The sequence below is a fragment of the Cavia porcellus genome, unplaced genomic scaffold, assembly GCF_034190915.1.
Source record: "Cavia porcellus strain 051 isolate PalLab524CR breed Dunkin Hartley unplaced genomic scaffold, mCavPor4.1 scaffold_17, whole genome shotgun sequence".
NCBI classification, from domain to species: Eukaryota; Metazoa; Chordata; class Mammalia; order Rodentia; family Caviidae; genus Cavia; species Cavia porcellus.
In genome coordinates this window covers 66936668-66963351 of record NW_026947500.1, presented here as the reverse complement: position 1 = coordinate 66963351, position 26684 = coordinate 66936668, and the positions used below count along the sequence as shown (strand labels likewise).

General features: G+C 60.8%; 1 protein-coding gene and 1 long non-coding RNA gene across 15 annotated transcripts; one reads left to right on the top strand and one right to left on the bottom strand.

Moving 5' to 3' along the window:
- Positions 1 to 445: 445 nt before the first annotated feature.
- On the top strand, positions 446 to 24896 carry Wiz (WIZ zinc finger). Of its 13 annotated transcripts, none has more exons than XM_063228556.1 (13): positions 447 to 597; positions 2013 to 2277; positions 7182 to 7254; positions 9223 to 11381; positions 12569 to 12892; positions 16200 to 16370; positions 17250 to 17753; positions 19393 to 19509; positions 19613 to 20164; positions 21196 to 21723; positions 21890 to 22315; positions 22416 to 22611; positions 23793 to 24896. In XM_063228556.1, exons 2-13 carry the CDS (start codon positions 2073 to 2075, stop codon positions 23953 to 23955), a joined length of 5418 nt encoding a protein of 1805 aa, XP_063084626.1. In that variant the 5' UTR covers positions 447 to 597; positions 2013 to 2072; the 3' UTR covers positions 23956 to 24896. The 13 variants fall into 13 exon arrangements, with proteins under 13 accessions (XP_063084625.1, XP_063084626.1, XP_063084624.1 ...); XM_063228554.1 differs by lacking the exon at positions 19393 to 19509 and adding an exon at positions 18642 to 18944; XM_063228552.1 differs by lacking the exon at positions 19393 to 19509 and adding an exon at positions 18642 to 19040.
- LOC134471034 (uncharacterized) lies at positions 11612 to 16200 on the bottom strand. 2 transcript variants are annotated; one of them, XR_010040372.1, is made up of 3 exons: positions 15528 to 16200; positions 12226 to 14490; positions 11612 to 11972 (listed from the first exon to the last, which is right to left on the bottom strand). It is a non-coding gene; the product is annotated as an uncharacterized LOC134471034 (long non-coding RNA). The 2 variants fall into 2 exon arrangements; XR_010040371.1 differs by having other exon boundaries at positions 14208 to 14490.
- Positions 24897 to 26684: the final 1788 nt, after the last annotated feature.

Sequence of the window (26684 nt, the reverse complement as noted above, 5' to 3'; positions counted from 1 at the left end):
CTGGAGTCCTTCCGATGGGGAAGGATGGGGTGGTTGGAAGACCGCTGACAGTGGGCAGTGACTGGGAGCTAAGGATTGAGAGGGCAGAATCCTTGACCTATGAATGACCCAAGGGGGAAATTCTTAGCCCCTTTCCTACTCTTCTGGTGCTTTTAGGGAGCCTAGCATTGGAAGAACCAGCAGAGTGATGGGAGCCATTGGGGGTGGGAGGACCAGAGTGTTGTCATGGTAACAGAGCCTCACCCCCTGGACACTTGGGTCGAGCGGGCCCTTTAAGGGTGACCTGCTTGGCCACTCCCAACATGGCGGTGCGCCCGCTGGCCGCCCCCCCACCCCAGGGGCGGAGTGGGGGGGCAGACCTCCCCATCATGGCGGCGCGGCGGGGCTGTCGCGCTGAGGTCACGGCGGCGCGCCGGGGGGCGGGGCGGCCGGGGGAGCGATTTAAAGGGACAATGTCCCCCGAGCGGTGGAGGCGGCGGCAGCTGCGGAGGCCGCGGCACCGGCACCGGGAGCAACAGCGGCGGTAGCAGCAGCGACAGCCGCACAGAGGAGGGGAGCTCCGTGCCCCGGCACCCAGCCGGCGGCGCCGCCTCCCCGGTGAGGCCCTGCCTGGCCTGGGGAGCCCGCGGGTGGGGCGGAGCCGGAGCGGGGAGGGGGAGGCCTTGGCCTGCGGGGCCAGGCGGGACCCCCCGGGGCGGGGGGCGGGGCGGGGCCTACAGGGGCGGGGCCTGGTCGGGGGCGGGGCCGTTCAGGTGGGGGAGGGGCGGGGGTCTTGGGGCAGGTGTCTCCCCCTACCTCGGTGCGTCCCGCGGGGTCTCCCGCCCCGAGGTGCACGGGTAGAGGGCACCTCCCTGGAACCCCGGCCCCCTGAGGGGTGCATCGGTGCGGCGCAGCCCCCAGGTCTGCGACCCCTGGGGGGCATCTGGGTGGGAGCCCACTCCCCAGCTGCCAAAGTGCTCCGAAGTTGCGGTCCCGCCCGTTCCCTCCGGGCAGTGCCCACCGGGTGGGTGCCCGCAGGTGCTCCCTCCAGGCCCAGGCAGGGACCCCCACCAGGACCGCCAGCCCAAGGACCGGCCCCCTGGGAGCCCCCAGGCCCCCCGAGGGCAGCGCCTGCAACCAGGCCTGGAGCCCCGGCTCCGCCCCGGTTGCCTGGGCCCAACCTCCCCACCGTCTCCCTGGGGAGGGCGCCTCATTCCTGCCCTTCACTTTCCTCCGTTACCTTGAAGGTATTTATAGGTGGAGAGGACAGCCCCCCTTCTCTCTGGGGTCCTCATTTCTGGACCAGGAGCCCTAATAGCTCCTTTTCGCCCTCCCACCAGAGCAATCTCCATGGAGGTCGGGGGCATGGAGGGATCCAGGCTGGGTGTGCATGAGGGGTGAGGCTGTGGAGAAGTGAAAGGGTTAATTCCGGGGTCACTTGAGGCTGAGTGGGGGTGAAGGGGTTAATGTGGAAGAACCCTCAGACGGGGGGGGGGGTGTTGTGATGGAAGTCTGGGCAAAGTTCAGGGGTATTGGTGGGGTCCACCGTGGTGAGAAAAGTGAAAGGGTAGAGACAGGGCACTTGAGTATGAGGCAGAACCACGGGGACGCGGCTGGCATGGAAGGAGAGGAGGCATGGCCTTCGGATGTGCCCGTGCCGGGAAGCCAGGGCGCCACGGGCGACAGTGAAGCTGTGTACCCATGCAGGGAGGAGCGGGGCAGAAGTGATGGGATTGAGGATGGCAGAAAACCAGGCGTCCGAGTGTGCTTGAGTGACAGCGCGGTAAACTGAGGCAGTGAACGATCCGCGTGCAGACAGGCATTATCAGCAGGACACATGAACGACGGGAGCCAGGCTCTTTGGGATATAGATGCGGGCACAAGGCCTCAGTGTCACTTACTTAGCTATGTGGGGTTGGGAGGTAAACTGAGGCAGCAAGTGGCCAGAGCCAGGACTGAGGGGTTGAGAGAGGCAGAACTGAGACAGAGTCCGTGTCTTCGCTCCCCTGAGCCCTCCTCCTCTCTGTTCCCAGACCACAATGCCTCGATAAGCCAGCCCAGCGCCGCCGAGCGGAGCCAGTCCCAGCGCGTCCATGGAGGGGCCCCTGGCAGGCGGCCTGGCCGCCCCCGACCGTCCTCGAGGCCCAGAGAGACTGCCTGGCCCAGCTCCAAGGGAGGACATCGAGGGTGGGGCCGAGGCTGCTGAGGGGGAAGGCAGCGGCTTCCGGTCAACGCACTACCTGCCAATCACGAAGGAAGGTCCCCGAGATATCCTGGATGGCAGAGGTGGCGTTTCTGGTAAGAGGGGACATCCGGTGGGGCCCCCAGGCTCGGAGATGGAGAGAGCCAGGTCACCCAGCCTAGCAGGAGCTGAGTTCGGGATTCAGCTTCTCCGCGAGTACACAGCCTTCTCCTGGCCCTCCTCTCAGCATCCCCCTGTACAGCGGTGCAAACAGACGCTGTGGGTGCCCCCGGGGTGGCAAAGACTCGGACTGAAACTCGGGCTGGCCCAGCTCTCTCCTCTGAAATGGACGCTAATTAAAACCGGGTGCCCATCTCTGCACCCCGGTCTGCTGGTCCCTTTGGGGAACCCTGCTCCCAGGCTATCTCAGGTGTCACTTGCTGTCTTGGTCGCCTAGATTCTGCACCCCGGGCCGAAGCAGCTTGTGCCCTCTAGTGGCAAGGGAGAGACCAGGGAGTCTGGCAGTCTGCTCCCTTGGTGCCTTGGTTTATCCTTACAAAATGGTGCATCTCATGTGGTCCCCCACCTCGAGGTTTGTTATTCATTCATTAGATACTGAGCACCTACTGTGTGCCAACCACTGTTCTAGGTACTGGGCAAGACAGCCACAAAGAGAGGGGAGAGTTTTTGTTTCTCCAGGGGCCACCATGCTAGAAGGGGGATGGATGGCAAAGAAGTAAGCCACTGTCATACGGGCAAATAGTGACAGAGGCTGTGTCAGGGTCACACATCAGGGACCTAGGAAAGCCTCCCTGAGGAAAAAAAAATGACTTCTGAGTGGAGCGCAGAATGAATGGTGGGAAGAAACAGCAAGTCCAAAGGTCCTGTGGTAGAGAGGCACTTGGTTTATTGGAGACCAGGCAGGAGCCTGGTGTGGCTGGAGAATCTTTTTCTTCATCTCCTTGAACTCCAGAGCACCTCATTAGCAGTTTCCTACCTGTCCAGCCTTGGCAGGATAATTTCATACTGCTTTTTGAAGAACTGGTGCGTGGTCCTTGTTGTTATTATCACACGTTAGAAGTGGGAAAGCTAAGACTTGAAATAAATCGCCCAGATCACAAAGCCAGGCAGTGCCTCCCTCATCCTTACAATGCTCTAGTGTTAGCCGGGCGGGTGGTACACACCTGTCATCTCAGCACTCGGGAGGCTGAGGCAGGAGGATCATTGTGAGTTTGAGACCAGTCTGGACTACACAGTGAGCTCAAGGCCGGCCTGCACTGCACAGTGAGCCCTTGTCTCAAAAAGACAACACACAAAACAATGCTCCAGCATTCAGAGCACCTCCAAGGGGCCGAGAACACAGTATCCCTGCCATGGTGGACCCGGCCGTCCAGGGCAGGTGAGACGGATTTGCACCAGGTGTGAGGATGCAGTTACTGAGGTGTGAAGGAAGGGGCACCCCAGCCCTGCCTGGAGGTATCCAGGAGTTCTTCAGAGTGAGAGGCATGGGATAAAGGACAGGGAGCCCAGCTAAGGGGTCAGAGAGTTCATCCAATACCTTAGCCGTCACCTCCTCAAGGTGCCCCCAGAGAGCAGCGGGATCTTGTTTTGGTCACACAGCTGGCCAGGGCAGAATCAGGGCCTGGACTTTATGGGGATCTTGGATGCCGGGAGCCTCTGTAGGACTGGTTCTGAGGGACTGGGCATTTCTTTTCTACCTGGTGGACACCCCAGGTCAGGAGAGAGGGAAAAAAGTGGGTAGGTAAATGTGACCTCTCTCTCTCTCTCTCCCTGGGGCAGCAACCAGAGACTCACAAATGTACCTGTCTTACAGCCTGGGGATGCACGCCTGTCATCCCAGCATTTGGGAGCTGAGGCAGGAGGATTGCTGCGAGTCTGAGACCGACCTGGGGTACATAGTGAATTAAGGCCAGTCTAGACTATATAGCAAGACCCTGTCTTTAAAAAAAAAAAAAGACACAAAAAACCAATTACAGCCTGGAGAGGAGATGGATGTAGCCACCAAAGAGGATCAGGCCCACCCTTCATGGTTTCTGAGCAAACAGGGAAACGGGGTAGGGGCGGCTGGACTCAGGATGGGATCACGGCCTAGAGGTTGGAGGGAGGCGTGTGCTGTGGACACTGCATCTCCTCCCGTCCTCTAGGCCTGTCCTCTTGGCCTGCCTGAATCCCCTGGACTCGGGCACCTGCCCTGAGAGTCTCGTAATACCCCTGGGGCTGCTGTTCCACTCCAAAGCCTGGGCCTCCCTCGTCCACACTCAGCCCTGGGAGCCCCCCAAGGACTTCCTCCCTGGCATGGCCATCTCTAAAGTCCTCTGTCTGGACAAGGCTGTGCTCCATCTTCCCTGATAGTTGTTGGCAAGGAGCCCCCTGAACCCCCTCCCCAATCGCCGCTGCCCAAAATGCGTCTCACATTAGGCAGAGTTGGGGGCTGGGGTGGGGACTGAGGACCTTCTGCCTGGATTGATGAGGGTTCTGGTATCTGCTTCGCCTTGTGCTGGGCACAGGGCACCCAAGGACAAGTGGTGGGCCTCCAGGCTGGGGAGGAAATCAGCATGGAGCAGGCCGGCCTGAGGCACAGTCCAGCCCCCAGCTTCTAGCCTGGGTCCTGGAGGAGGAAGCCCCTGGCCCTCAGGAACCCCACCTGCCTTCCTTCTGGGATGGACCACGTACTGCGATCCTGTAGGACTCCATCGCTCACCTTGCAAGAGCGGGGAGGTGGCTGTTCCCATTGTACAGAGGTGGAAACTGAGGCCTGGAGTGGGCCAGACAAGCCCTTCAGAGCCCACTGCTGGACCTTGAACTCAGACTTGACTGGCACCAGAATCTTGGTGGTTGGCCACTCTGCCAAGGTGTCTGATTCGGGTTTGAAGTTTCTCACGGACACACCTTTCTTTCATTCGAAAGCCCTCCCAGGGACCTCAGATGACAGGAGCCAATGAGGGCGTCTTGTCACGGTCACTGCCTTCGTGTGCATCCTGGCCATTTGCACGACCCATGGGAACATCTGGACCCCTGCCAGAGGGGAGGCCACTTGGCAAAACCCCCTCCTCCGACACGGACGCGCCTCGGAAACAGGCTCAGCCTGGCCTCCTTCCTCCAAAGTCGCTGCCACTAAAAATAGGAGCCTTGCTGGAGCCGCTCAGACAAAGAGGCCAACGTGACCCCCCGGCTTGTGGAATTCTCAGGCCACAGAGATCGCAGAAGCATCACATCTGGGACACCTGCAATCTTGGGACCTGGGAGTTCCAGAATCTCAAAAGCAGGACTGCGTGGACCCTCGGACCCCTTACTTCTGGGGTGTGCTGGACATCATGACTGGCTGGACATCACCAGTCAACCTTGAAAGGAGCTTGATCTGTGACATGGGTGTCCTTGGAGACCCTGCTTCTTGGGGTCCTTCTTCCTCGGCTGGTCCAGACCTGGCTTTCCCAGCCATCCTGTCCTCTAGCAGCTCAGCCTGACCTCAGCCCTGACACCCAAGTCCAGCCCTGCTCCCCACCTGTCCTCCCGCGTGGTTCTTAAGATGGGGTAACCGACCCCTGCTTGGGAGGGGGAGGGGGATGTGTCTGAAATGTCCAGAGATGTTTTTGGGGGTCGTGGCTGTGGGAGAGGGAGGTAGCGGCGTCTTGGCAGGGGTTGGGGAGCAAGGAGCAGGATGTACCTCAGTGATGCTCCTCAGCACCCCTCAGTGCAAGGCTGCCCGTCCCCTGACCTTACCTTTACTCTCCAAGCCGGGTCACCCTGGCAGCCCCCAAACACCATCACAGGTTCCTGCTCATCCCCACCCCATCTCGTTTTCCCTGGTTCCCAGTGGTCAGCCCTCAAGTTCCAGAACAAATTGGATGATGTGAGATTGAAAACAAAATAATAACCCCGGGCCCTTGCCCGCTTCCTGGACCATCTTCAGTTTGAGGCTCCTCCAGCAATCGCATCTGTCGGCCCTGGCCAGGGCATAAGTTCCCCCAGTGTGTTAACCTTGGCCCAGACAATTGGCCTGCTCCCCAGTTGGCACGCTCGCCCGTGTCAGACAAGCGTGGCAGGCAGAGAGACGCAGGCCAGGATTCCTGTGGTGGCTCCAGGCATTGGCTCGGCAGGCGGATAATGGAGAGTTGGCATGTTCTGTGTTGGGGCATTTCCCAGGCAGGGATTCCAGCCTAGGATCTGGGCCCAGAAGGGGGTGCGGAAGGCAGTCTGAACCCTGCATAGCTCAGGCTGGACTGAGTTCATGCATTGCCTGGCATGTATTTGTGGCATACACATGTGCCAGGGAGGCATAGTGAATGGGGCTGACAGAGTCCTGCCCCGGTGGGACTTAGGTGTTTGCAGAGGACTCAGATGGTCATTTAGAGAGGGAGCCTGGCAGCTTCCAGGAGAAAGCAGTAACACAGGTGCTGAGAGAGCATATGACTGGGGGTCCCTTGAGCAGGTGACTAGGGATAAGCGCTCCGGGCCAGTGCAAAGGCCCTGAGGCTGGAAACAGTTAGGTGGGCTTGAGGCTTCCCAAGAAGGCCATGCAGTCAGGGCGGAGGCAGCAAGGGCCAGGAGAGGCAAGAGAGGTTGGAGTCAACATCCAACCTGCTAGGGCAGAGTCGGTGAACCTTTCAGAGCTCCCAGTGATAACAACTAGTCCACTGTAGCACTGTCCAAGGGCCTGTGGTGGCTTTTGGGAATCTGGCTTTGACTGTAAGCGCAATGAGAAGCCAGCTGAGTTTGTACCAAGGTGTGACTTTAAACCATCATCACCCTGGTTGCTGGGTTGGGGGAAAGTGAAGGGGGTTGGAAAGTAGCAAGCCCCTGGGATCCCCCAGGAGACCCACGGGGACTCCTCCAAAGCCCTTTGGGGGGCTCAGCAATGTAGAGGCCAAAGGCCTCTCGGGGAGAGGGACTGGAAGCCAGCAGGGCCTTTCTGAGGTGCCCCGCAGGCCTCCAAAAGCTGGGGTGTGGAGCCCCAGGCAGGGGGGCCTCCGCCCCTCAGGGTCTCCCCTCTCTGTTGCAGACGGGCAGCCCTATCCTGGTCTCAGCGAAGCCCTCCCCCGTGCCACCTCCGCCACCCATCGGATCAGCAGCTGGTGAGTGCCACGCTGGCCCTGACCTCAGGGAGGGCAGGGGGGCCCAGGCCTGAGAGAAGCCCCCAGGAGACAAGCAGGGCACAGGAGGGAATCAGGAGAGCAGGCAGGAGGAGGCTGCTCCCTGCAGGCAAGCCCCCTGTGCGCTGGGGTGGGGGGACGTCCGCATGAACACAGAGGTCAACTCTCATTATGTCTGCCAGGAGCAGGGCCGCAGAGGCCAGAGCCTGCAGGGCGGACCCCTGGAGTCCTGTCTCTCTGCCAGGTGACCCTTAGAGTGATGCTAGGCCTCTCCGAGCCCCAGTTTCCTCATCTACAAAATAGCACCGTTAAGCCACATCGCATAAACTTGCCTCGAGAACCCAGCGGGCACTGCGGGAGAACAGGAATCCAGCCCAGTGCTCATGGCCACCACCTGGTCATTAAGCAGGGTGTGGCAGGCGCCCATGTGTGATAAGTCCACCAGCTGTCTGGAGGAACCGTAGCTGCTAGGTGCTGAGCCCCCAGTGGGGGTCTGTCCCACCCAAGCTCTGCCACCGCCCCGGAAGGATAAGCCCACTTCATTTCACACGTCACGTGTGGGTCTGAGAGGGGCCCTCCGGCCCCTGCTCCGTCTGACTGGGGAGCCCATTTCTTCTTGAGTTTCCTGGGCACGATCAGTAGCCCCTCAGGCAACAGGTGGCTCAAACTGCTTCGCTGAGCTGCGAGCCGTGCCCGTCTTCACCCTACGTGGTGCGGGCTCAGGGGCCTCATTTGGAAGCTTGTGGTTGTGAGCTTTTACAAAATTTTTTGTTTTTAATGCAGCGGTGCTGGGATCCAACTTGGGGCCTCATGCAAAGCTGCACCCCCATCCCTTGCAAATATTTAAGTAACCACCTGCGGTGTGCGATGTTATCGCTGGTGGCAGCTGTGAGAGAGCTCCCTCACCATGCATCTGTCCTCATGGCACTGTGGACACCTCTCATCCCAGCCACCCCGGGGCTGAGGCAGGAGGATCTCGAGTTCAAGCCCAGCTCAGGCCCTTTCTCAACATGAAAAAAAGTTAAAAAGGGTTGTGGCTGAGCATCAGTGGCTGACCTAGCATGAGCATGGCCCTGGATTCAGTCAAACAAAAAACCTCCTTACACCCTGTCTAAGGATCAGGAGGTTCTGGATGCTGAAATGCATCCCCATTTTGAGGACTGGAACACTGAGACCCAGGGAAGTTGCCTAGTTTCTCCCACCTACTTTCCACTTGAGAAGGTTACTAGGGCCAGCGGGTGAGCACTGACCATCAGCTACTCTTGACTCTGCCCTTCTGAGAGGGAGAGGTGGGGACCAGAGGAACCTGTTGAATTGATCTGCTGTGAAGTTAACTTTTGCCAAATTTGGGGCAAGAAGTGTAACTAATTAAAAATCACCCCAGGTTGGGGAGGACTGAGATCCGCAGCCGAGAATACAGGTCAGCGCTATGAGTCCTCCATGGGGAGAGATGAACAAGGGTGGCGTAGCCACGGGACTTTGGCGATGCGCCTTGGAGGCTGCCCCATCCCCCTGTGGCCTGTCCATTCTTTTGTGATGCAATAGGTCTGGGCTATGTGGACACCCTAGACTCCAACCTGGCTTTTGACCCAATAGTTCTAGAAGAGCTGGGTGTGGTAATGCATGCCTGTGACCCAGTACACAGGAGACCAAGGCAGGAGGATTGCTATGAGTTTGAGGCCAGCTGGACCACATAGCAAGACCCTGTCTCAAAAATCCAAAGGAGAACAGTAGTTCTAGAAGGGCCCACCTTCCCACCCTCCCTCTCCCCCCCCCTTTCCCTCCCTCCCTGCCCTTAGCTCCTATATACCTAGCCTCTCAGAAGTCACCCTGGGGCTGGATCTCTGGGGCCTGCCTCCGATGGCCTGGGGGGACTTCCCCGCCATCTGTATGCTAGGAAGGAAAATGTCACCCACAGCTAACCTGTCCCCATTTGGCACTTCCTTACAGCTGCTGGGATGGAGGCAGCCTGGACTTCCGGCCGGGCTCCCCACCATCCCACTTACTGGGTCCTTTCTCTGGCCCTCGTGATGGTCAGGGGCCCTGGGAGCACCCCCTGGCCCAGGAGGCTGGGGAGAGCATCCCATCCGAGCAAAGGTTTGACGACTCGGTCATTGTGAGGACCATGAAACCCCATGCTGAGCTTGACGGCTCTAGGAGCTTCCTGTACCACCAGGGTGAACTGAGGCTGTTAGAGAAGGCCGCCCAGGGCCACCCCAGGTTTGACTGGCTCCAGGACACAGAGGAGCAAGGACCTCTGAGGGACATAGGGCTGCACCTGCACCTGTCTTCACAGCCGCCTCCCCTAGCTGCCTTCAGGAGGGTGATCATGCCATTGGAAGACACCCCCAAGACCTTGGACGTGGAGGTGGTGGACGCCAGAGAAGACCTCAAAGGCCTGGCCCAGCCCTCTGAGTGGGGCCTGCCTGTAGCGTCCTCGGAAGTGGCCACGCAGACGTGGATGGTGAACTCGGAGGCTTCCGTGGAACGGCTCCAGCCTGTGCTGCCTCCTCCCATCCCACCAGGGCCCTACCTGAGTGAACTGCTAGAGGAGGTGGCCCAGGGTGCAGCCAGCCCAGAGGAGGACGAGGACGACGAGGAGGAGCCAGCCGTGTTCCCCTGCATCGAGTGTAGCATCTATTTCAAGCACAAGGAACACCTGCTAGAACATATGAGCCAGCACCGCCGCACCCCTGGCCAGGAGCCCCTCTCGGACTTGGCCCCGCTGGCCTGTGGCGAGTGCGGCTGGGCCTTCGCCGATTCCACCGCCCTGGAGCAGCACCGGCAACTGCACCAGGCCTCCCGGGAGAAGATCATCGGGGAGATCCAGAAGCTGAAGCGATTTCCAGGTGATGAGGGCCGAGAGGCCCGGCTGCAGTGCCCCAAGTGTGTGTTTGGCACCAGCTCCACCAGGGCCTTCGTGCAGCACGCCAAGCTGCACGCACGCCAGCCGCCCAGCCTGCCGGCCAAGGAGCCTTTCGGGGGTGGCAGCGGCAGGGCCGCAAGCCCAACACCCGAAGCCAGCACCCTTGTGTACGCACCCTACGGAGGTGCCCCGGGCCTCAGCGCCTGCGTCTTCTGTGGCTTCCCCGCACCCAGCGAGAGCCTGCTCAGGGAGCACGTGAGGTTGGTGCACACCCATCCGTCCTGGGAGGAGGACAGCGAGGCCTTCGAGGAGTACCCCGCCGGCCGCCCGGGCACCAGCCAGGGTGGGCACGCCCGCTTCTCCGACAGCGCCACTGCGGACTGCTTTGGCAAAGCTGAGCCTCTCTTGGCCCCTACGTGGGGAGAGAACCCTGCTGGGTACAACCCGGGGCTGGCTTTCGGCCCAGACTGCCAGCAGCTGGGCATGAGGGACTTCGTGCTGTCAAAGCCACTCCCGCAGCACGCAGGCCAGAGGCCTCTGGGAAGGCTGGCCTTTCCCTCCCCTGACCTCGTCCAGTTCAGTAGAAACCGAGGCACTGTTCATGGTCGCCCACAGGGCCTGGGGGGCCAGAGGCACCCTTGGAGTGAAGAAGAGGAGGAGGAGGAGGAAGAAGAGGAGGAGGAAGATGATGAGGATGTGGTGTTGACTTCTGAAATAATGGATTTTTCCTCTGAGAATGGGGTCTTCCCACCCCCAGCCATCCCCCGACTCATCCCCCAGCCAGCCCTAGAGCTGAAGCGCACTTTCCAGGTTGCCCTGCAGGCAGCAGTGGCCTCCAGGGCCCAGCGGCAGCAGCTCCGAGACATGGTGCCCATTGTGCTGGTGGCGAAACTCCGGCCCCAGGTCATAGCCGCCGCAGCCAGGGCACCCCCGAGGCTGCCGCCCGAGGAGCTGGGGCTGGGGGTCACCCACCCCCTGGATTTCCTGCTCCTGGATGCACCGCTGGGTGGCCCACTGGGGCTGGACACGCTCCTGGAGGGAGACCCAGGCATGGCCCTGAAGAACGAAGAACGGAAATGCCCCTACTGCCCCGACCGCTTCCACAATGGCATCGGCTTGGCCAACCACGTGCGCGGCCACCTGAACCGTGTGGGCGTCAGTTACAACGTGCGGCATTTCATCTCCGCTGAGGAGGTGAAGGCCATCGAACGCAGGTTTTCCTTCCAGAAGAAAAAGAAAAAAGGTAGGGCGGTTTTACTCCGACACCCACCTCTGTCCGAGGCCGGGAGCCTCGTGGCCAGGCAGCTGGGTTGTAAACCCCACTCCACTTTAAATCCTGCCGTGCAGAGTGAAACGGGGCCACCCTCTTGGGAGACCTAGGAGCCACAGCCAAGGTTGCCACCCAAGAGCGGTGGATCTAGGGGGACGCTGCAAAGCCTTGGCCATGCTGGCAGCGGAAGGAAATCAGGCCCAGGCAGAGAGTCCCGTTTAATTCCATGAGCGAGGTCTGTTCTGTTGTCTGCACTATGGGACCCAGCAGTGAGTGAACAGCCATCCGTCTTTCTCAAATTCACGGCCCAGGCCAGGAGCAATGAGATGATTGGTGGACTTCAGAACTTGGGGTGCCTGTGAAGGGTATGCAGGTTCCAGGGTCACAAGGTTCCAGATTCTAAGGGTCGGTTCCCAGGAGAGACCATAGAGCCGAGCCGGGTGTGCTGGCTCACGCCTGTCATCCCAGTACTCGGGAGGCTGAGGCAGGAGGATCGTTGTAAGTTCCAGACCAGCCTGGGCCACAAAGTGAGCTCAAGGCCAACCTGGACTGCACAGTGAGACCCTGTGTGAAAAAAAGAAAAAAAAGTCACCGCTTGGAGCCGGTAGCTCTGGGTGCTTCCGTGGTCAGCAGTCGTGGAGCCCATGTAGGGGGGTGTTAAGGTGGGGATGGGCACGTGTGTGTGTGTGTGTGTGTGTGTGTGTGTGTGTGTGTGTGTGTAAGAAGGGGCCCCTCTAGGAAAGTAGGCAGTTCTGACCCTGCAGTGGGAGCTGGGAAGCCAGGGTGCTGAGGATGAAAGGGATACTCTTGCGACTACCTGGCTGTTCAGAGAAGGCTCTCTCTGGGGGACAGTCATGTCCTCCGCCTGTTTCTTCATGCAACTCGTGTTTAATTCACAACACTGAGGCAAGAGTGGGCAAAAATAGACAGGAGGAAGTTATCCACCGGGCACGCACCCGGCTGATTCCCGATTCCACAGCTCAGAAGGACCCGGGAGCTCAGGCTGTCTGGCCTGGGGAGGTGGGTGCCTGGCGGTGAGGCAGGCAGGAGCAGAGGGGAAGGCAGGCCGTCCAGGGGGATTTGCAGAGGCTGAGACGCTGGGGCTGCAAAGTGACCCCGCCTCTGCCCCAGCCCACACGATCCCTGTCCTCTCTTTGCAGTGGCCAACTTTGACCCGGGCACCTTCAGTCTGATGCGATGTGACTTCTGCGGGGCAGGATTTGACACAAGGGCTGGCCTTTCTAGCCACGCCCGGGCCCACCTGCGAGACTTTGGCATCACCAACTGGGAACTCACCGTCTCGCCCATCAACATCTTACAGGAGCTGCTGGCCACTTCGGCGGCTGAGTTGCCCCCCAGCCCTCTGGGGCGTGAGCCTGGTGGACCAGCAGGCGGCTTCCTGACCTCCCGACGACCACGCTTACCTCTCACCGTTCCCTTCCCACCCACTTGGGCTGAGGACCCTGGGCCTGCATACGGGGATGGTAAGACGAGAAGGGGACAGACAGGTGGCGCGGAGCTCAGAGGGCTGGGGGGAGGGTTGGGGACAGCGGGTGGACACTCTACATTTCTGGAAGCATTTCTGGTCACTTTACAAAGTATATTGACAACCCGCCTCATCACCATCCCGGTACTTAGAAATCATTTCTGCTTCATTCAGGGGCTGGGCCAGGGCCCCTTTTCCAAAATCCAGTGTCTCCCTGCAAACGCTATTGAGCTTTTACTAGGATCCAGCATTGTTGCTTTATAATGACAGACTCATCATGGTCCTAATGAGGTGGGTGAAACGATTGTCCCCATTTTACAGAAGGAAAACTGAGGCACAGAATTTAATTAACTTGCCCAAGGTTACCCAGCCAGAAAGACTCCTGGTTCCTGGTTGTTTGTCTGTTTGAGACAGAGTTTCACTATGAAGTTCAGGCTGGTCTTGAACCTGCTATGTAGCCCAGTTTGGCCTCAAACTTGTGGAGACCTCCTGCGTCAGTCTCCCAAGTGCGGGGCTGACAAGGAAGCACCAACATGTTGGCCAGATTCCTTTTTTAAAAAAATGAGATTGCTTATTCTTGAATGTTCTACCTTGAGCAGTCCTGTCCAGTGGAACTTTGTGAGAGGGGGGAAATGTTCTCCAGCCACCTGTGCTGTCGCAGACTTGAAATCTACCTAGTTCTGAGCAGCTGACGGTCCTCTGGATGGTGCTGATCTAGAAACCAGATTTCTAGATTTTCGACCTGTGTCTGCCAGCACTGATAAACGCTTCCCGTATTTGAGTACTTGTTGTGCCAGGCTTTCAACCTGTATCAGCTCAGGTTTGCCTACCACTAAGTCTGTGGTGCCAAGAGTTGATTTGTTGTTGCTGCTGTCACTACTATGTTGGGGAGTTTGCTTGTTTTGCTTTTGTAGTGCTGGATCGGATTGCATGGGTTAGGCAAGCGTTATACCCTTGAGCTGCATTACCAATCCCCAGCCCTCGATTGCCGGTTACCCATTTGATGGAATGGAAAAGAAAACTGTCTCATCTGTGTCACACAGGCAGAACTAGACTTCGGAGCACATCATTCCCTGGTTGTCCTTAGAAGTCTCCTCCCCTCTCCCAAGTGAGCCAGCGGGGACTGGTTCCAGGTCGGGGAAGGGCCAATGGCCACGTCCCAGCCCCGCTCAGCTGTCAAGAAACAGCTGGGTGCAATCCCTTAGGAGGTGGACGGAGTGAGGCAGGCAGTGCTTGAAATGCAGGTGGTGGCGGGAGTAGTAGTTCCCTGGGACTGCAGGACAACACCTAAGATAGCTGGGTACCCAGACAACCTTGGTTGGGGGAATGCGCGTGGTGAGGATCAGGTGATTTCCAGGATTGTGGACCCGGAGAAGGACACTTCCAGGAAAGAGAATGGGGCAGCGTCTCAGGGCAGGTCCTAACTCCGCCCATCGAAGGGCTGAATGCTAAACTCAAGGTGCCGGCGTGTCGCTTAAAGGATCCCCATCTTAGACGTAGAGCTGGAGAGGCAGTTGGAGACTGCTCGGAGCGTGGCCAGCCTGTAAGGGTGAGCCGGAGCTCGAAGGCAACTCGCTGTGTCCGCTGCCGTCGTTTCTGCAAGGGGTTTAGGAGAGCGGTTTGGCTCTTGGCGCTCGGCGCTCGACAGGTCAACCTAGGCGCGCCCCGAGGGGCGGGGCGGCACGGGGCGGGGCGAGGCGGGACGCGGCTGGTGGCGGCGTTCGGCGCTTGACTGCTCTCGCCTGGGGCGGCCGCCCCGCGTGCGCCGGAGCCAAGATGGCCGCCTCCACCGCCCAGTGCCGAGTGACAAAAGCGGAGAGCAAGGCGGCGGCGGGGCCGCGCGCGGGGGGTGCCCGGGAGCGCGCGCCTACGGGGGCGCCCCCGCCCAGCCCCCCGAGCCCGGGCCCTGTGGCCCTCCCCGCGCCGCCGCCGCCACCCCCACCGCCGCCGCCGCCGCTGCCGCCACCGCCGCCGCCGCCGCCGCCGCCTCCTCCGCCGCCGCCGCGGGACGGGCCCAAGGCCAAGTCGGAGCCGGGACCCGGGCCCGCGCTCCCCCCGGGTAAGAGTCGGCTCCCAGGAGAGCCCGGGAACTGAGAGCTGGGGTCCCGCGCGCCCGCGCCGCCCCCGATGCCCGCCTTCCCGTCCGCGGGATCCCCGCGCCCCCCCACTCCGCCCCAAAAGTCGCGCGGGCCGGGGAGCAACCCTGACGCCCCTTGCAGGGGTCCGGGCCTGACAAACACCCCGCCGCTGCTTCTCGGGGTCCCCGACCCGCCTGACAGGTGTCCCCTGCCTGTTTCGGGGGCCCGGAGCGTCCCTGGTCGCGGTTCCGGTCCCCTCGGTGCGCGAGCCCACTTTGGCCCTGGCGCGTTTGACAGACGCGCCCACTCTTCCCGGAGACTTCGGCGAAGTTCCCGGGGTCCCGGCCCCCTGCTCCTGCTTCTGTAGGACTCAGACCGAGCGGGGCGCCTACCCGGCCCCTCTGCCTCCTTGGCTCCCACGGGGCGACCCCGGGGTCCCGTGGACGCGGTTCCTTCGCGCGCCGAGGCCCCCCCCCCGCGCCCCCAGCTCTCAGTTGGTGCACACCCCGGCTTCCCGGGCCCCTTGCTGTGAAGAATTAAACCAGGAAAACCCACCTGTGTTTTCTTCTCCCTAGACGCCTCCAAAACTTCATCTAAAGTTGTTTGGTTGTCACTCTTCTTGTCCCCGAGTTAGATTGAGGCTGGTCCAGGGCCCCAGTTCTTGCCTTACCCCATTTTGGGGTTGATGGGTGATGAGCAGTAGACCACCCGGGCCACTGAGGCCTCTGAAGTCCCAACTCCAGCCGAGTTTTCTCAGGAGTCCTAAGTCCCTCTGTGACCCTGTTCCTGCACTGTCTCTCAGGTCTCCTGACCCTGCTTACTTTGTCAAGTTCTTCTAATTGTCCCCACTTACAAGTCTCTCTCTGTTTCTCTTTTTTCTTTTCTTTTCTAAGTACTTCTTATAAAAGTTCTGCGCAGAGGGTTGGTTTTCTCCGAGACCCCTAGGATGGGAGCTCAGCTCTCAGACTGGCATGGGGTCCCCTGGCTTTTCCACCTTCTGAAAGTGGGTGGGAGCTGCGGTTTCACTCTGCAGTCATTGGGCAACCATACTGTCCCAGTGTTAAGCTGGCCCTGGGGTTTGTGGGTGGAGTTTCAGCTCTCCAGTGGGGGAGTAAGATGCCTCTCAGAGTGACAGCAGGTGTCAAAGGTGAGGGGGAAGCACCGTCTTGTTCTCCTGGGAGCAGACAGCCTGACTCTGGCCTGAGTCTGTCTCTTCCACCCCCACAGGCCTAGGCCCTGAGGAAAACACCATGGTGGCCATGGACTTGGGGTCCCCCCCACTCCCTAAGAAGACCCTTCCTGTCCCTGGGGCTCTGGAGCAGGTGGCCAGTCGTCTGAGCACCAAAGTGGCTTCAGAGGTTCCTCATGGCAGCAAACAGGAGCTGCCAGACCTCAAGGGTGAGTGGCCCAGGTGACAGACAGGTGGGGGGGGCGTGCTGGCCAGGCTGCTTATAGGCATGGGGGATCTCTCAGACCTAGTCCCCACATCAGTCAGCCGTGGCTTTGTGTCCAGCACCTACAGGCGCTGAGGAGACCCCCAGCTGTCTTCTCCCCCGAGCCCCAGCTACCCTTGTTCCCCAGCTGCACCCTCACTGGACAGTGTAGAGGCACAGCGCATGTGGTGGTCGAAAGCTCCCGATCACCCCGGGTCACTGACCAAGCCTGGCTCCTGTCAGCTGGGCCATCTGTTGTGTAACACTGATGCGTCTGGCGGTTGATTCTGCGGTGGTTTTCAGTAGTGACAAGTGTCACGCTGGGTCCCAGGAATGTCAGAGGAACAAAACAGACCTGGCCTTTGCCCCCTTAGGTCATCAAAGTTGTGAGGCAGGGAGGCAGAGAAGCAAATGGGCAAGAGATAGAGGCACTGCTGAAGGGCGTGCAAGGGGCCATGGCTCAGGCCTCCTGCCCAGTGTGCAGAGCATGAGTTGGGCCACACACAGTGGCTTGGATTCAGTGTGGTGTGTTTCGTTCGTGTGGCTGACAAGCTAGTGCTCAATTGACCCTGTTGCCAGGGTGTCCTGGTGCTTCAGAGATCCCCAGTGCCTGGACCACATAAGAGGCCTCCTGTGCTGTACCCTTGGGCACAGCCCTTCCCTCCTCTGAGCCTCAGTTTACTAACTTGCAAACCAGATGGGCTAATCCCCACCTTATTAGAGTTACCATGAGGGTCACGGGGCTTTGGAAGAAACCGAACACAGAACACAGGAGAGAAGGAAAAGCAGGTGGGCTGGACCCTCGGCTTATAGCTTCCTTCCCTGGCCTCTATGTTCCCTCCAGCCCAGAGCCTGACCACCTGCGAGGTCTGCGGTGCCTGCTTCGAGACCCGCAAGGGTCTGTCTAGTCACGCGCGTTCCCACCTGCGGCAGCTTGGAGTAGCAGAGTCAGAGAGCAGTGGTGCCCCCATCGACCTCCTCTACGAGCTTGTCAAGCAGAAGGGCCTGCCCGACGGTCCCCTTGGGCTGCCCCATGGCCTGGCTAAGAAGTCCAACTCACCAAAGGAGCTGATCACTGGCTCTGCCCGGCCTGGCCTGCTTTCCCTGGCCAAGCCCTTGGACGCACCTGCTGTCAACAAAGCCATCAAGTCACCCCCAGGCTTCTCGACCAAAGGCTTGGCCCACCCACCAAGCTCGCCGCTGCTCAAGAAGGCACCTTTGGCGCTGGCAGGCTCCCCTACCCCGAAGAATCCTGAGGACAAGAGCCCCCAGCTGTCCCTGAGCCCCCGGTCAGCCTCCCCAAAGGCCCAGTGGCCCCAGTCTGAGGATGAGGGGCCCCTGAACCTCAGTGAGTGTGGGTCCTGGGTGTTGGGGGGGATCCCGGCACTGGGAGGGACAGTGGGGGCTGCAGTTCCTACATCCTGGGTCAGCGGGGTCACAGTGCTGGTTGAGGCGCTCACCGCGTCTCCCCGACTTTGCGCTCTTGCCCTGGAGACCTGGCTGCAGCTGCTGAGCCCTGCGGGGTCATGCTCAGCACACAGGGCGGCACTCGTCCTCTGGGTCGAGGGTGAGTGGGACAGTGAGAGGCACCAGGGCTCCTGCAGGCCTGGCTCCCCGGTGGGCGTCAGGCATCCATCCGGTCATGCAGGCAGACAGGTGGCCTGCCCACCCGGCAGCCCCTCTGGTTGGCCCGTCTTCCTGTCTTTCTGGCCATCCTGCGCAGAGGTGTCCTTTACTCTCGGTGCGGTGCCGATGGAGCCCTTCTACCTGAGCTGCCTGTGGGCGTGGCGTGGAGGGTTTGGGGAGAAAGGAAGAAGGGCACAGTGAGGGTACCCTGCAGGGCGTCAGGCTTTCCCGTGCATTCGCAGGCCTGGGGGCGGGGGCAGAGCGTGGCCCCCTGTCCATCAGAGCACCCCATTGAAGCCCCTTGCACTGCATCTGCTGTGCTTTCAGTAGCCGCTTGGCAGCCCCGTGGCAGCCCCTACCAGCACCCACTAGGAGCCCCCAAATTTGCCGCAGAACTTTCCTCACCACCCGTCCACACGGCAGCCTTCAGTCCTGCACTCTCCTGAGGGCTAGACAGGGCATAGGGCTGTGCTGCCTGGAACCTCTTCAGATAAACATGTGGCCTAAGACCTGGACTCCAGATCTAAGAATCACACCAGACCCTCCTGCCTCTGTCCTCCAGGGCCAGCCAAGGTGGCGGCCGTGAACCCCCTGTGTTTTGTCTCCGCAGCTTTAGATAGTGACGGGGGCAGAGAGCTGGACTGCCAGCTGTGCGGTGCCTGGTTTGAGACCCGCAAGGGCCTATCCAGCCACGCCCGCGCCCACCTGCGCCACCTGGGCGTCAGCGACCCGGACGCCAAGGGATCCCCCATAGACGTGCTCCACGGGCTCATCAGGAGGGACGGCGTCCAGATCCGCCTCCCACCCGGGCACGGCGCCCTGGCCCACCTGGGGCGGCCTCCTTCCGCCTCTGCGGCCCTCTCCTTGCTCCCCCCTCTACCGCCGGCCAAGAAGGCCAAGCTGAAGGCCGAGGGTATGGCCAGCCCCTGGGGGAAGCAGGACCTCTCGGCAGCTGCAGCCGCCGGCATTTTCTGGGCCTCTGATGTGGAGCCGTCTCCTCTCAACCTCTGTAGGTTCTCGCTTCAGCCGCCCCCTCCTCCCTGTGGGCCCTGGAGCCCCTCCCGGGGGAGGTCACAGCCCCCCCTACTCCCTCCGTGTGGGGGCAGGGAGTAGACAGGGCCCTTGGCAGTGGCTGGCTCTGCCCAGAGACCTTGTTGGCAGCGGGCTGCTTTGCCCTCTCTTGGCCTTCGATCTCCATTACTGTGACCCTCTCCGAGAATGAAGGCCAAGGGCAGGGTCTGGTTGTTTGGTACAGTGGTACCCACATCTGCCCCTGGTCTCGATGGCGGGTGGCCACTTCCGGCCCTCCCATCCTGTCCTTGTTGGGACCCACAGAGCCAGGTTCTGCTCTCCTCCGCCAGGACTGAGGGCCTGCTGGCTCTCCAGAGCCTCCCCTCGCTCCTGCCGGGTGTCTGGCCCCTGTCCTGCTCCTGAGCTCCCTAGCTTGCATCTGCCCTCCAGCACCACCGCCCTAGCCTGTGAGTGCGCTGCCACCCACGCCCAGCCAGCCAGGACGCTCCTGCAGGTGACCACGCCGCCACCACCCATGGTTCTGACTGCCCTTTTCTGCTCCTGCTGCAGCCTCCGGCCCAGAGCCTGCCCGGGACATCCGCTGCGAGTTCTGCGGTGAGTTCTTCGAGAACCGCAAGGGCCTGTCCAGCCACGCGCGCTCCCACCTGCGGCAGATGGGTGTGACCGAGTGGTACGTCAACGGCTCGCCCATCGACACGCTGCGAGAGATCCTGAAGAGACGGACCCAGTCTCGGCCTGGTGGACACCCCCACCCTCCAGGGCCCAGCTCCAAAGCCCTGGCCAAGGTGGTGGGCAGTGGAGGTCCTGGCAGCTCGCTTGAAGCCCGAAGTCCTTCAGACCTTCACATCTCACCCTTGGCCAAGAAGTTGCCACCACCACCAGGCAGCCCCCTGGGCCACTCACCAACTGCCTCTCCTCCTCCCACGGCCCGCAAGATGTTCTCAGGCCTGGCCACACCCTCCCTGCCCAGGAAGCTGAAGCCTGAACAAATGCGGGTGGAGATCAAGCGGGAGATGCTGCCGGGGGCCCTTCATGGGGAGCCGCACCCATCTGAGGGTCCCTGGGGGGCGCCGCGGGAGGACATGACACCCTTGAACCTGTGTAAGTGTGACCCTGTGGCAGGGCAGGGAGAACAGCTGGCGGGGTCTCCTCCCTGCTTCCCCTCGCGGGTACCCGTAGTGCCCAGGGTTGAACGGAAGGGAGGCCAGCTGCACAGTCCTGCTCTGCAGACCCCTGCCATCCAGCTGCTGCCTGGCTCCCTCTGCTCGTACATAGAAGGCAGAAGCGTGTCCTTCAGCAGTGCCATCTTCCACTGATGGGCAGCGGTTTCCTAGCGGGCTGCTCGGGAGACCTGACAGCAGGCATCAGTTAGTGATGTCTGCCATGGGAGACAGCGCAGACAGACAGGGCTCAGGAGCGGGTGTCTGAACCATGCCTCCCTGACGTGCCTGTAGTGGGCTGCCTGGCCTTTGGAGTCCAGCCTGCATTGAGATCCCTTTTTCTCCAGAATCTGAGTAGCAGGTGGCCTTTAGCAGGTCTCCTGGTTTGGAAGGTGGAGATCAGCGTGGTCCTGCCTCTGCACGGTTTTCCCAGGGTTCACTGGGCTCGGGCACTTAGTGCAGTGTCCAGTTACAGAAAGTTCTCTGCAGTGCTTGTCGCCACGTCACTGTCCCCTGCTTCGCTCTCACACCGTCGCTAGTCTGTCCCACTCGGGTGGACCTGGTGCCTGCTGTAAGCCCAGCAGGCGAACACAGCCCCTGCGGCGCCTCAGCACCCCTGTGGGGACTCTGTGCCATGCCATCTCAGTTGTTGTCAATCTCGCCCTTCCCGGGCTGTCTGGGAAGTGAGGGTTTCCATCTCCTCTTACAGAGGAGGCTCGCAGAGGGAGAGTGGCTGGCCCAGCATCACACAGGGTGCCGTCCTGGAGCCAGCCAGAGCACCAGGAGGGCCGCGCACATGACCGGAGCCTCTAGAGGCCCGGATGAGGGAGCAGGTCCCGGGAGTCTGGCAGAGGGCGGCGGGGGCGTGGACAGGGGCAGCCGGGCAGCCGGCACCAACATGGGCCTCGAGCTTGGAGGCTTCCTGCCCGCAGCCGCCGCCTCCTTCTCCCCCCTCCCCCGGACTCCCTGCAGCGTCCCGGGCAGAGCCAGCACGGGACATCCGCTGCGAGTTCTGCGGTGAGTTCTTCGAGAACCGCAAGGGCCTGTCGAGCCACGCGCGTTCCCACCTGCGGCAGATGGGCGTGACCGAGTGGTCCGTGAACGGCTCGCCCATCGACACGCTGCGGGAGATCCTGAAGAAGAAGTCCAAGCCGTGCCTCATCAAGAAGGAGCCGCCGGCTGGGGACCTGGCTCCCGCCTTGGCCGAGGATGGGTCCCCTACAGCGGTCCCCGGGCCCGTGCAGTCCCCTCTGCTACTGTCGCCCCTGGCCGGCCGGCCGGGCAAACCAGGAGCTGGGCCGGCCCAGGTTCCCCGGGAGCTCAGTCTGACGCCCATCACTGGCGCCAAGCCCTCAGCCACCGGCTTCCTGGGCGCAGTGGCAGCCAAGCGGCCCCTGCAGGAGGACCGCCTCCTCCCCGCAGAGGTCAAGGCCAAGACCTACATCCAGACTGAACTGCCGTTCAAGGCAAAGACCCTCCATGAGAAGACCTCCCACTCCTGTAAGCAGTGGGCGGCAGGGTCCCGGGAGGGCGTCTGCCGGGCCGCCCAGGCCAGGCAGCGCCGCAGACCCCGCTGCCCCCGCGGGCCGAGGCGAGGTCCCGAGGGAGGTGGGGTGCCGAGGCGCCCGTGCGGGGCGCGCGCTCAGCAGCACCCCTCTGCCCGCAGCCACCGAGGCCTGCTGCGAGCTCTGCGGCCTCTACTTTGAGAACCGCAAGGCCCTGGCCAGCCACGCGCGGGCGCACCTGCGGCAGTTCGGCGTGACCGAGTGGTGCGTCAACGGCTCGCCCATCGAGACGCTGAGCGAGTGGATCAAGCACCGGCCCCAGAAGGTGGGCGCCTACCGCAGCTACATCCAGGGCGGCCGCCCCTTCACCAAGAAGTTCCGCAGCGCCGGCCACGGCCACGGCCGCGACGCCGAGCGGCGGCCGCCCCTGGGGCTGGCACCCGGGGGCCTGGCCTTCGTGGGCCGCGGCGTCGGCGGGGAGCCGGGGCCCGAGGCCGGCCGGGCGGCCGAAGGCGGCGAGCGGCCCCTGGCAGCCAGCCCGCCGGGCGCGGTGAAGGCGGAGGAGCACCAGCGGCAGAATATCAACAGTGAGTGTCGCCGGCCGCCGGCCGGGAGCGCGGTCCCGCAGGTCCCGCAGGTGCCCCCGAGGCCCGCCCGCCGCCGCTCACCCCACCCTCTCCACCCCAGAATTCGAGCGCAGACAGGCCCGCCCCCCCGACGCCGCCGCAGCCCGGGGGGCCGAGGAGGCCAGTGACCTGCACCACAAGCTGGAAGCCGTGCGGCAGCCCCCAGCCCGCGTCCGGCCCGTCCCCTCCTTGGTGCCTCGACCGCCGCAGACATCACTCGTCAAATTCGTTGGCAACATTTACACCCTCAAGTGCAGGTACGCTGCCCCTGGGGTGGGAGGTCTCCCAGCTGCCCTTGGCCCTGGGACGTGCACAGGGCCGGCTGGCAGCAATCCGGTGGTCGGGCCTCTCGGGCTGTCCCCCCTCGGGTGTGATGAGGGCCAGGCTAACAGCCATTCACAGATGCTGCACCTCAGACCTTCAGGGCAAACCACCACCACCCCACCCCCGCCCCGAGTTTTATCCCCAGCAAGACCTGGGTTCAAATCCTTACCCTGACTCTCCAGCTTAGTCTCTGAAGCAAGGAGGCACTTTCTCCATGTGTAGATTTCCCCACCTGCCCAGTAGATTTTGATAGGACCAAGTTGGTGGCTTTTTTTTTTTTTTTTTTTTTTTTTTTGGTGCTAGGGATGGAACTCACTACCACGCATTTGCAGGGCAGGTGCTTATGCCACTGAACTACGTTTCCAGCCCTTAAGTTAGTGTTTTTTGTTTCAGTTTTCTTTTTTGGTTCTTTGAGACTTTGAGACAGTGCTTTTTATGCAGTTCAGGCTGGCCTTGAACTCAGTATGTTCTGTGGCGATCCTCCTGCCTCAGCCTCCTTAGTCCTAGAATTACAGGAGTGGACTGAATTTGTTTAATAGTTAAACACTTATGAGTTATCATACCTGGCATTTGGTAAGCTCTTGACAAATATTTGTTAGATTAAAAAAAAAAAAAAACAGGTTCGAGTTCATTCTTATCAAAGTCCATGTGTACGTCAGAGACCAGGAAACTGGGTCTGGCGACGTGAGGTGACTCACCTCGGACGCCACGGGCAGGTCAGCAGGAGGGTTCAGGCCAGGCTGGTGCATGACTGTAATCGAAGCACACTGGAGACTGAGGCAGGAAGATCGATCCCCAGCCCAAATGACACAGACCCCACCTCAACAAAACCAGGGCAAAGTCAGATTTAAACCCAGTTCTTCGGAGCCACACACCTCCGGGTCCCTGAGAGAAAGAGGAAAGGTCTCATGACTTGGGCAGGCTGTATCTCTTTGCATCTTGGCTTAGGTGGCAGAGGGTCTCTGGGAGACACCTGGCTTCCTTCCTCGGCCCCTGCCCTCAGACCCGGTGTGCTATGTCTCCACGGGGGTGGCAGGTGTGCCCGGGCACAAGGTCAAAGTTTCAAGGAGTCTCCTCTCTTCACGCTGGTGCCCCCCTCTGTCCCGACATGCAGGTTCTGCGAGGTGGAGTTCCAGGGCCCGCTCTCCATCCAGGAGGAATGGGTGCGGCACTTACAGCGGCACATCCTGGAGATGAACTTCTCCAAGGCGGAGCCCCTGCCCGAGGAGCTCCCAGCCCCGCAGGCACAGACGGCGGCGTCTGTGGAGGCGCCCTAACACAGAAGCATTCCAGAGCTCTCCCCTGCTGCCTCCGTCTCCTGTTCCTCCCGTGTCTTCTTCCCTGTCTTTCCCTTTCTCTTCCATTTCCAAAGGAGCAAGCCAAAACCTCAAACCGGCACCCTCAGGGGCCGGGCACACTACAGCTGGGGTGCCAGGAGCCGCGAGCCGCCCACCCCAGCCCAGGACTCCGGGGCACAGGGCACCTCCTCCAGTTCACGCTCCCCGGCCCAGCAGGGGCTGCAGCCGAGTCCCTGATGGCAGTTGACCGGGTCGCAGGAGGACAGCAGCCTTCTGTGTCCGGCAGACGGGCAGGGCTGCGTCTGCTGTCCGGGGCCATTCTTAGAGACCCCAAAGACCCCTGTTGTGGCTCCCCTTTGCCCATGCATATCTTCTCATACACGCACATGCAAACATACAACACACACACCTGCACACGCACCTCGTGAGAGCCGGGATCTGCCCCCAGCCCCTCGTTCCCGCGTCGAACAGCTGCGTCGCGCCACGGTGCTCGCTCAGGGGAAGCCTTGCTCCCTCTGCGGGAGCCCCGACTGAGCCCACAACGCCACGGAATCCTTGGCCACCCCCAGAAGGGCCTTCCCCTGGGGAAGAGCTCAGAGCTGACAGCTGCCTCCTGCCATGTCAACCCCCAGCCTCAGGGGCTCTGGGGCCGGGAGGGTGGGTGGGGGTGGGACTCCTCTCCCCACCTGCTCCCCCTCTTTTCACTGTTGCTTTCTATGTATAGCTCCCTAGAACTTTCACTTTTTTAAAAACGCATTTTGTGTAGAGAAGAAGGAACGTGGATCTTTTTATTTTCCAATCCTAGGCCAGCTAGATACTGGGAGCTGATTGACCTTTTAACTTTTTTCAGTGGCCACGTTTTTTGGTTATCAATGTATCTAGAAGTATGTAAATTAGATTAAATTTCTCTTCTGGAAACACCCTGGGGCAGGCGGCCAGCGTGTGTTTTTCTGTCAAGTGGACAGGCTGGCACAGACAGGAATATGGGGCCCCAGAGCTCCTGGGTCTCCCCCCACTGGCTGCTGTGTTGACGCAACATAGGTGGGGTTGAGCCCAGGTTCGCAGCTGCTGGCCCTCTAGGCCACAGCTGGTGGGTGGCTCTGGTTGGCTGGCAAAGCAGCTCCTGGAGCAGAGGAACCGGGGTTCTGGGGGGCTGGGCAGGTCAGGAAGGCTTTCCAGAAGGTGGGTGCCATCCAGTGAGGGTACCAGGGGCTCACGGTGTCCGTGTGGGGGAAGCGTGTGCTTGTGGGCAGTGCTGGGACCCACTTGGTGTTGAGGTGTACGATTTGAGCTGGGTGCAGTGATGCACACCTGTCATCCCAGAACTCAGGAGGCTGAGGCAGGAAGATTGCCTGTGAGTTTGAGACCATCCTGAGCTACACAGTGAGACCCTGTCTCAAAAAAGACAAAGTTTTTGTTTTGTGTGGACCTTGCAGGGAAGGGTGACCTCCCCAGAGCTTCAGACATACCAGGTAGGCACCCTACCACTGAGCTACACCTCTAGCCCCAAGATGCCCAACTATGAGACATACACCCCACGATCCCCAATAGCGAGGGGAAAGGGCTGTTACAGTTCTTGTACGGGTTTCCCAAACGTTTGAGGTTCTAAGTGACTTCCTCGGACGCTCCTTGTTTATTGCATGTGGTTTCCAGCTAATCTTTTCCCTACGTGGCCAAACCCTAGAAAATGGGAGTGACTTCTGGGGCATGGACGGCAGGCGCGCCTTCTAACCAAGCCGGTGTTTCTCGATCTTCCTATGGCGCTGGGTCTGGGGAGGGGGTTTAACGGGCAACGTTAGGGCACCCACAATGGTGAGCTCGGCCTGGGGCTCCTCCTCCCGCTCTGCGCCACAGACGGAGCAGACGGGCCGAGGAGCCCACCTGAAGGTACGTTCTGTCACCAGTTCTCTGAAAACTCCGTCACACAGGGCAGATGTGGAAAGAAAGCTCTTGTGTCCTTGCACACCGATGGCGGTGTGTCCCTGGCCATGGGTCTGTCCCTGCTACTGCTGAGCACAGCCCTTCTGCTTGAGTCGCCCTGTTGTCTCAGCCTCTGAGCCGCTGTCCCCTCTGTGAAGGTGATTGGATGCTAGTGGAGACCTTCAGGGGCAGCGATGGCTGTGGCAGAGCCACAGATGAAGCCGTAGGAGGTGACCCAGTCCCCTGAGGTGACACAAAGACAGACGCAGAGCCTCGATGCGTGCCAGTTCTGTACCCTTCTTACCTGGGGTTTTTACTTAGCACGTTGTAATGGTGGTGTTCCCTGGGCAGTAAGTTCCGCACAAGCTCCTCCTTGGGGGCTTTGTTAAGACGTTTTATCACGCAGAACTCCAGCTGCACAAAGATAGAGAACAAACACAGGTGAAAGGGCCCAGCCTTTATTACCAGATGGAGACCTCACCCTAACGCTGCACCTCCTCACCTCCTCTTTCTCCTTGGTCCCGCCGTCAGATCCTCAGTCCATCTCCCATTTCTCTGAGAGAGATGTGCTCTTTATTTCCGAGTACTGAGATGTAAGCCCAGGGTGCTCTGCCACTCTGCTACATCCCCTGTATCGAGAAAAGGTCTCACTAAGTTGCCCAGGTGGGACTCAGACTTGTGACCCTCCTACCTCGGTTTTCTTCAGTGCCGCATTCACAGGCATGTGCCACAGCACTGAGTATGACACGGGCTTTTGAAAATGTTACTATATAGGGGCTGGGGATTTA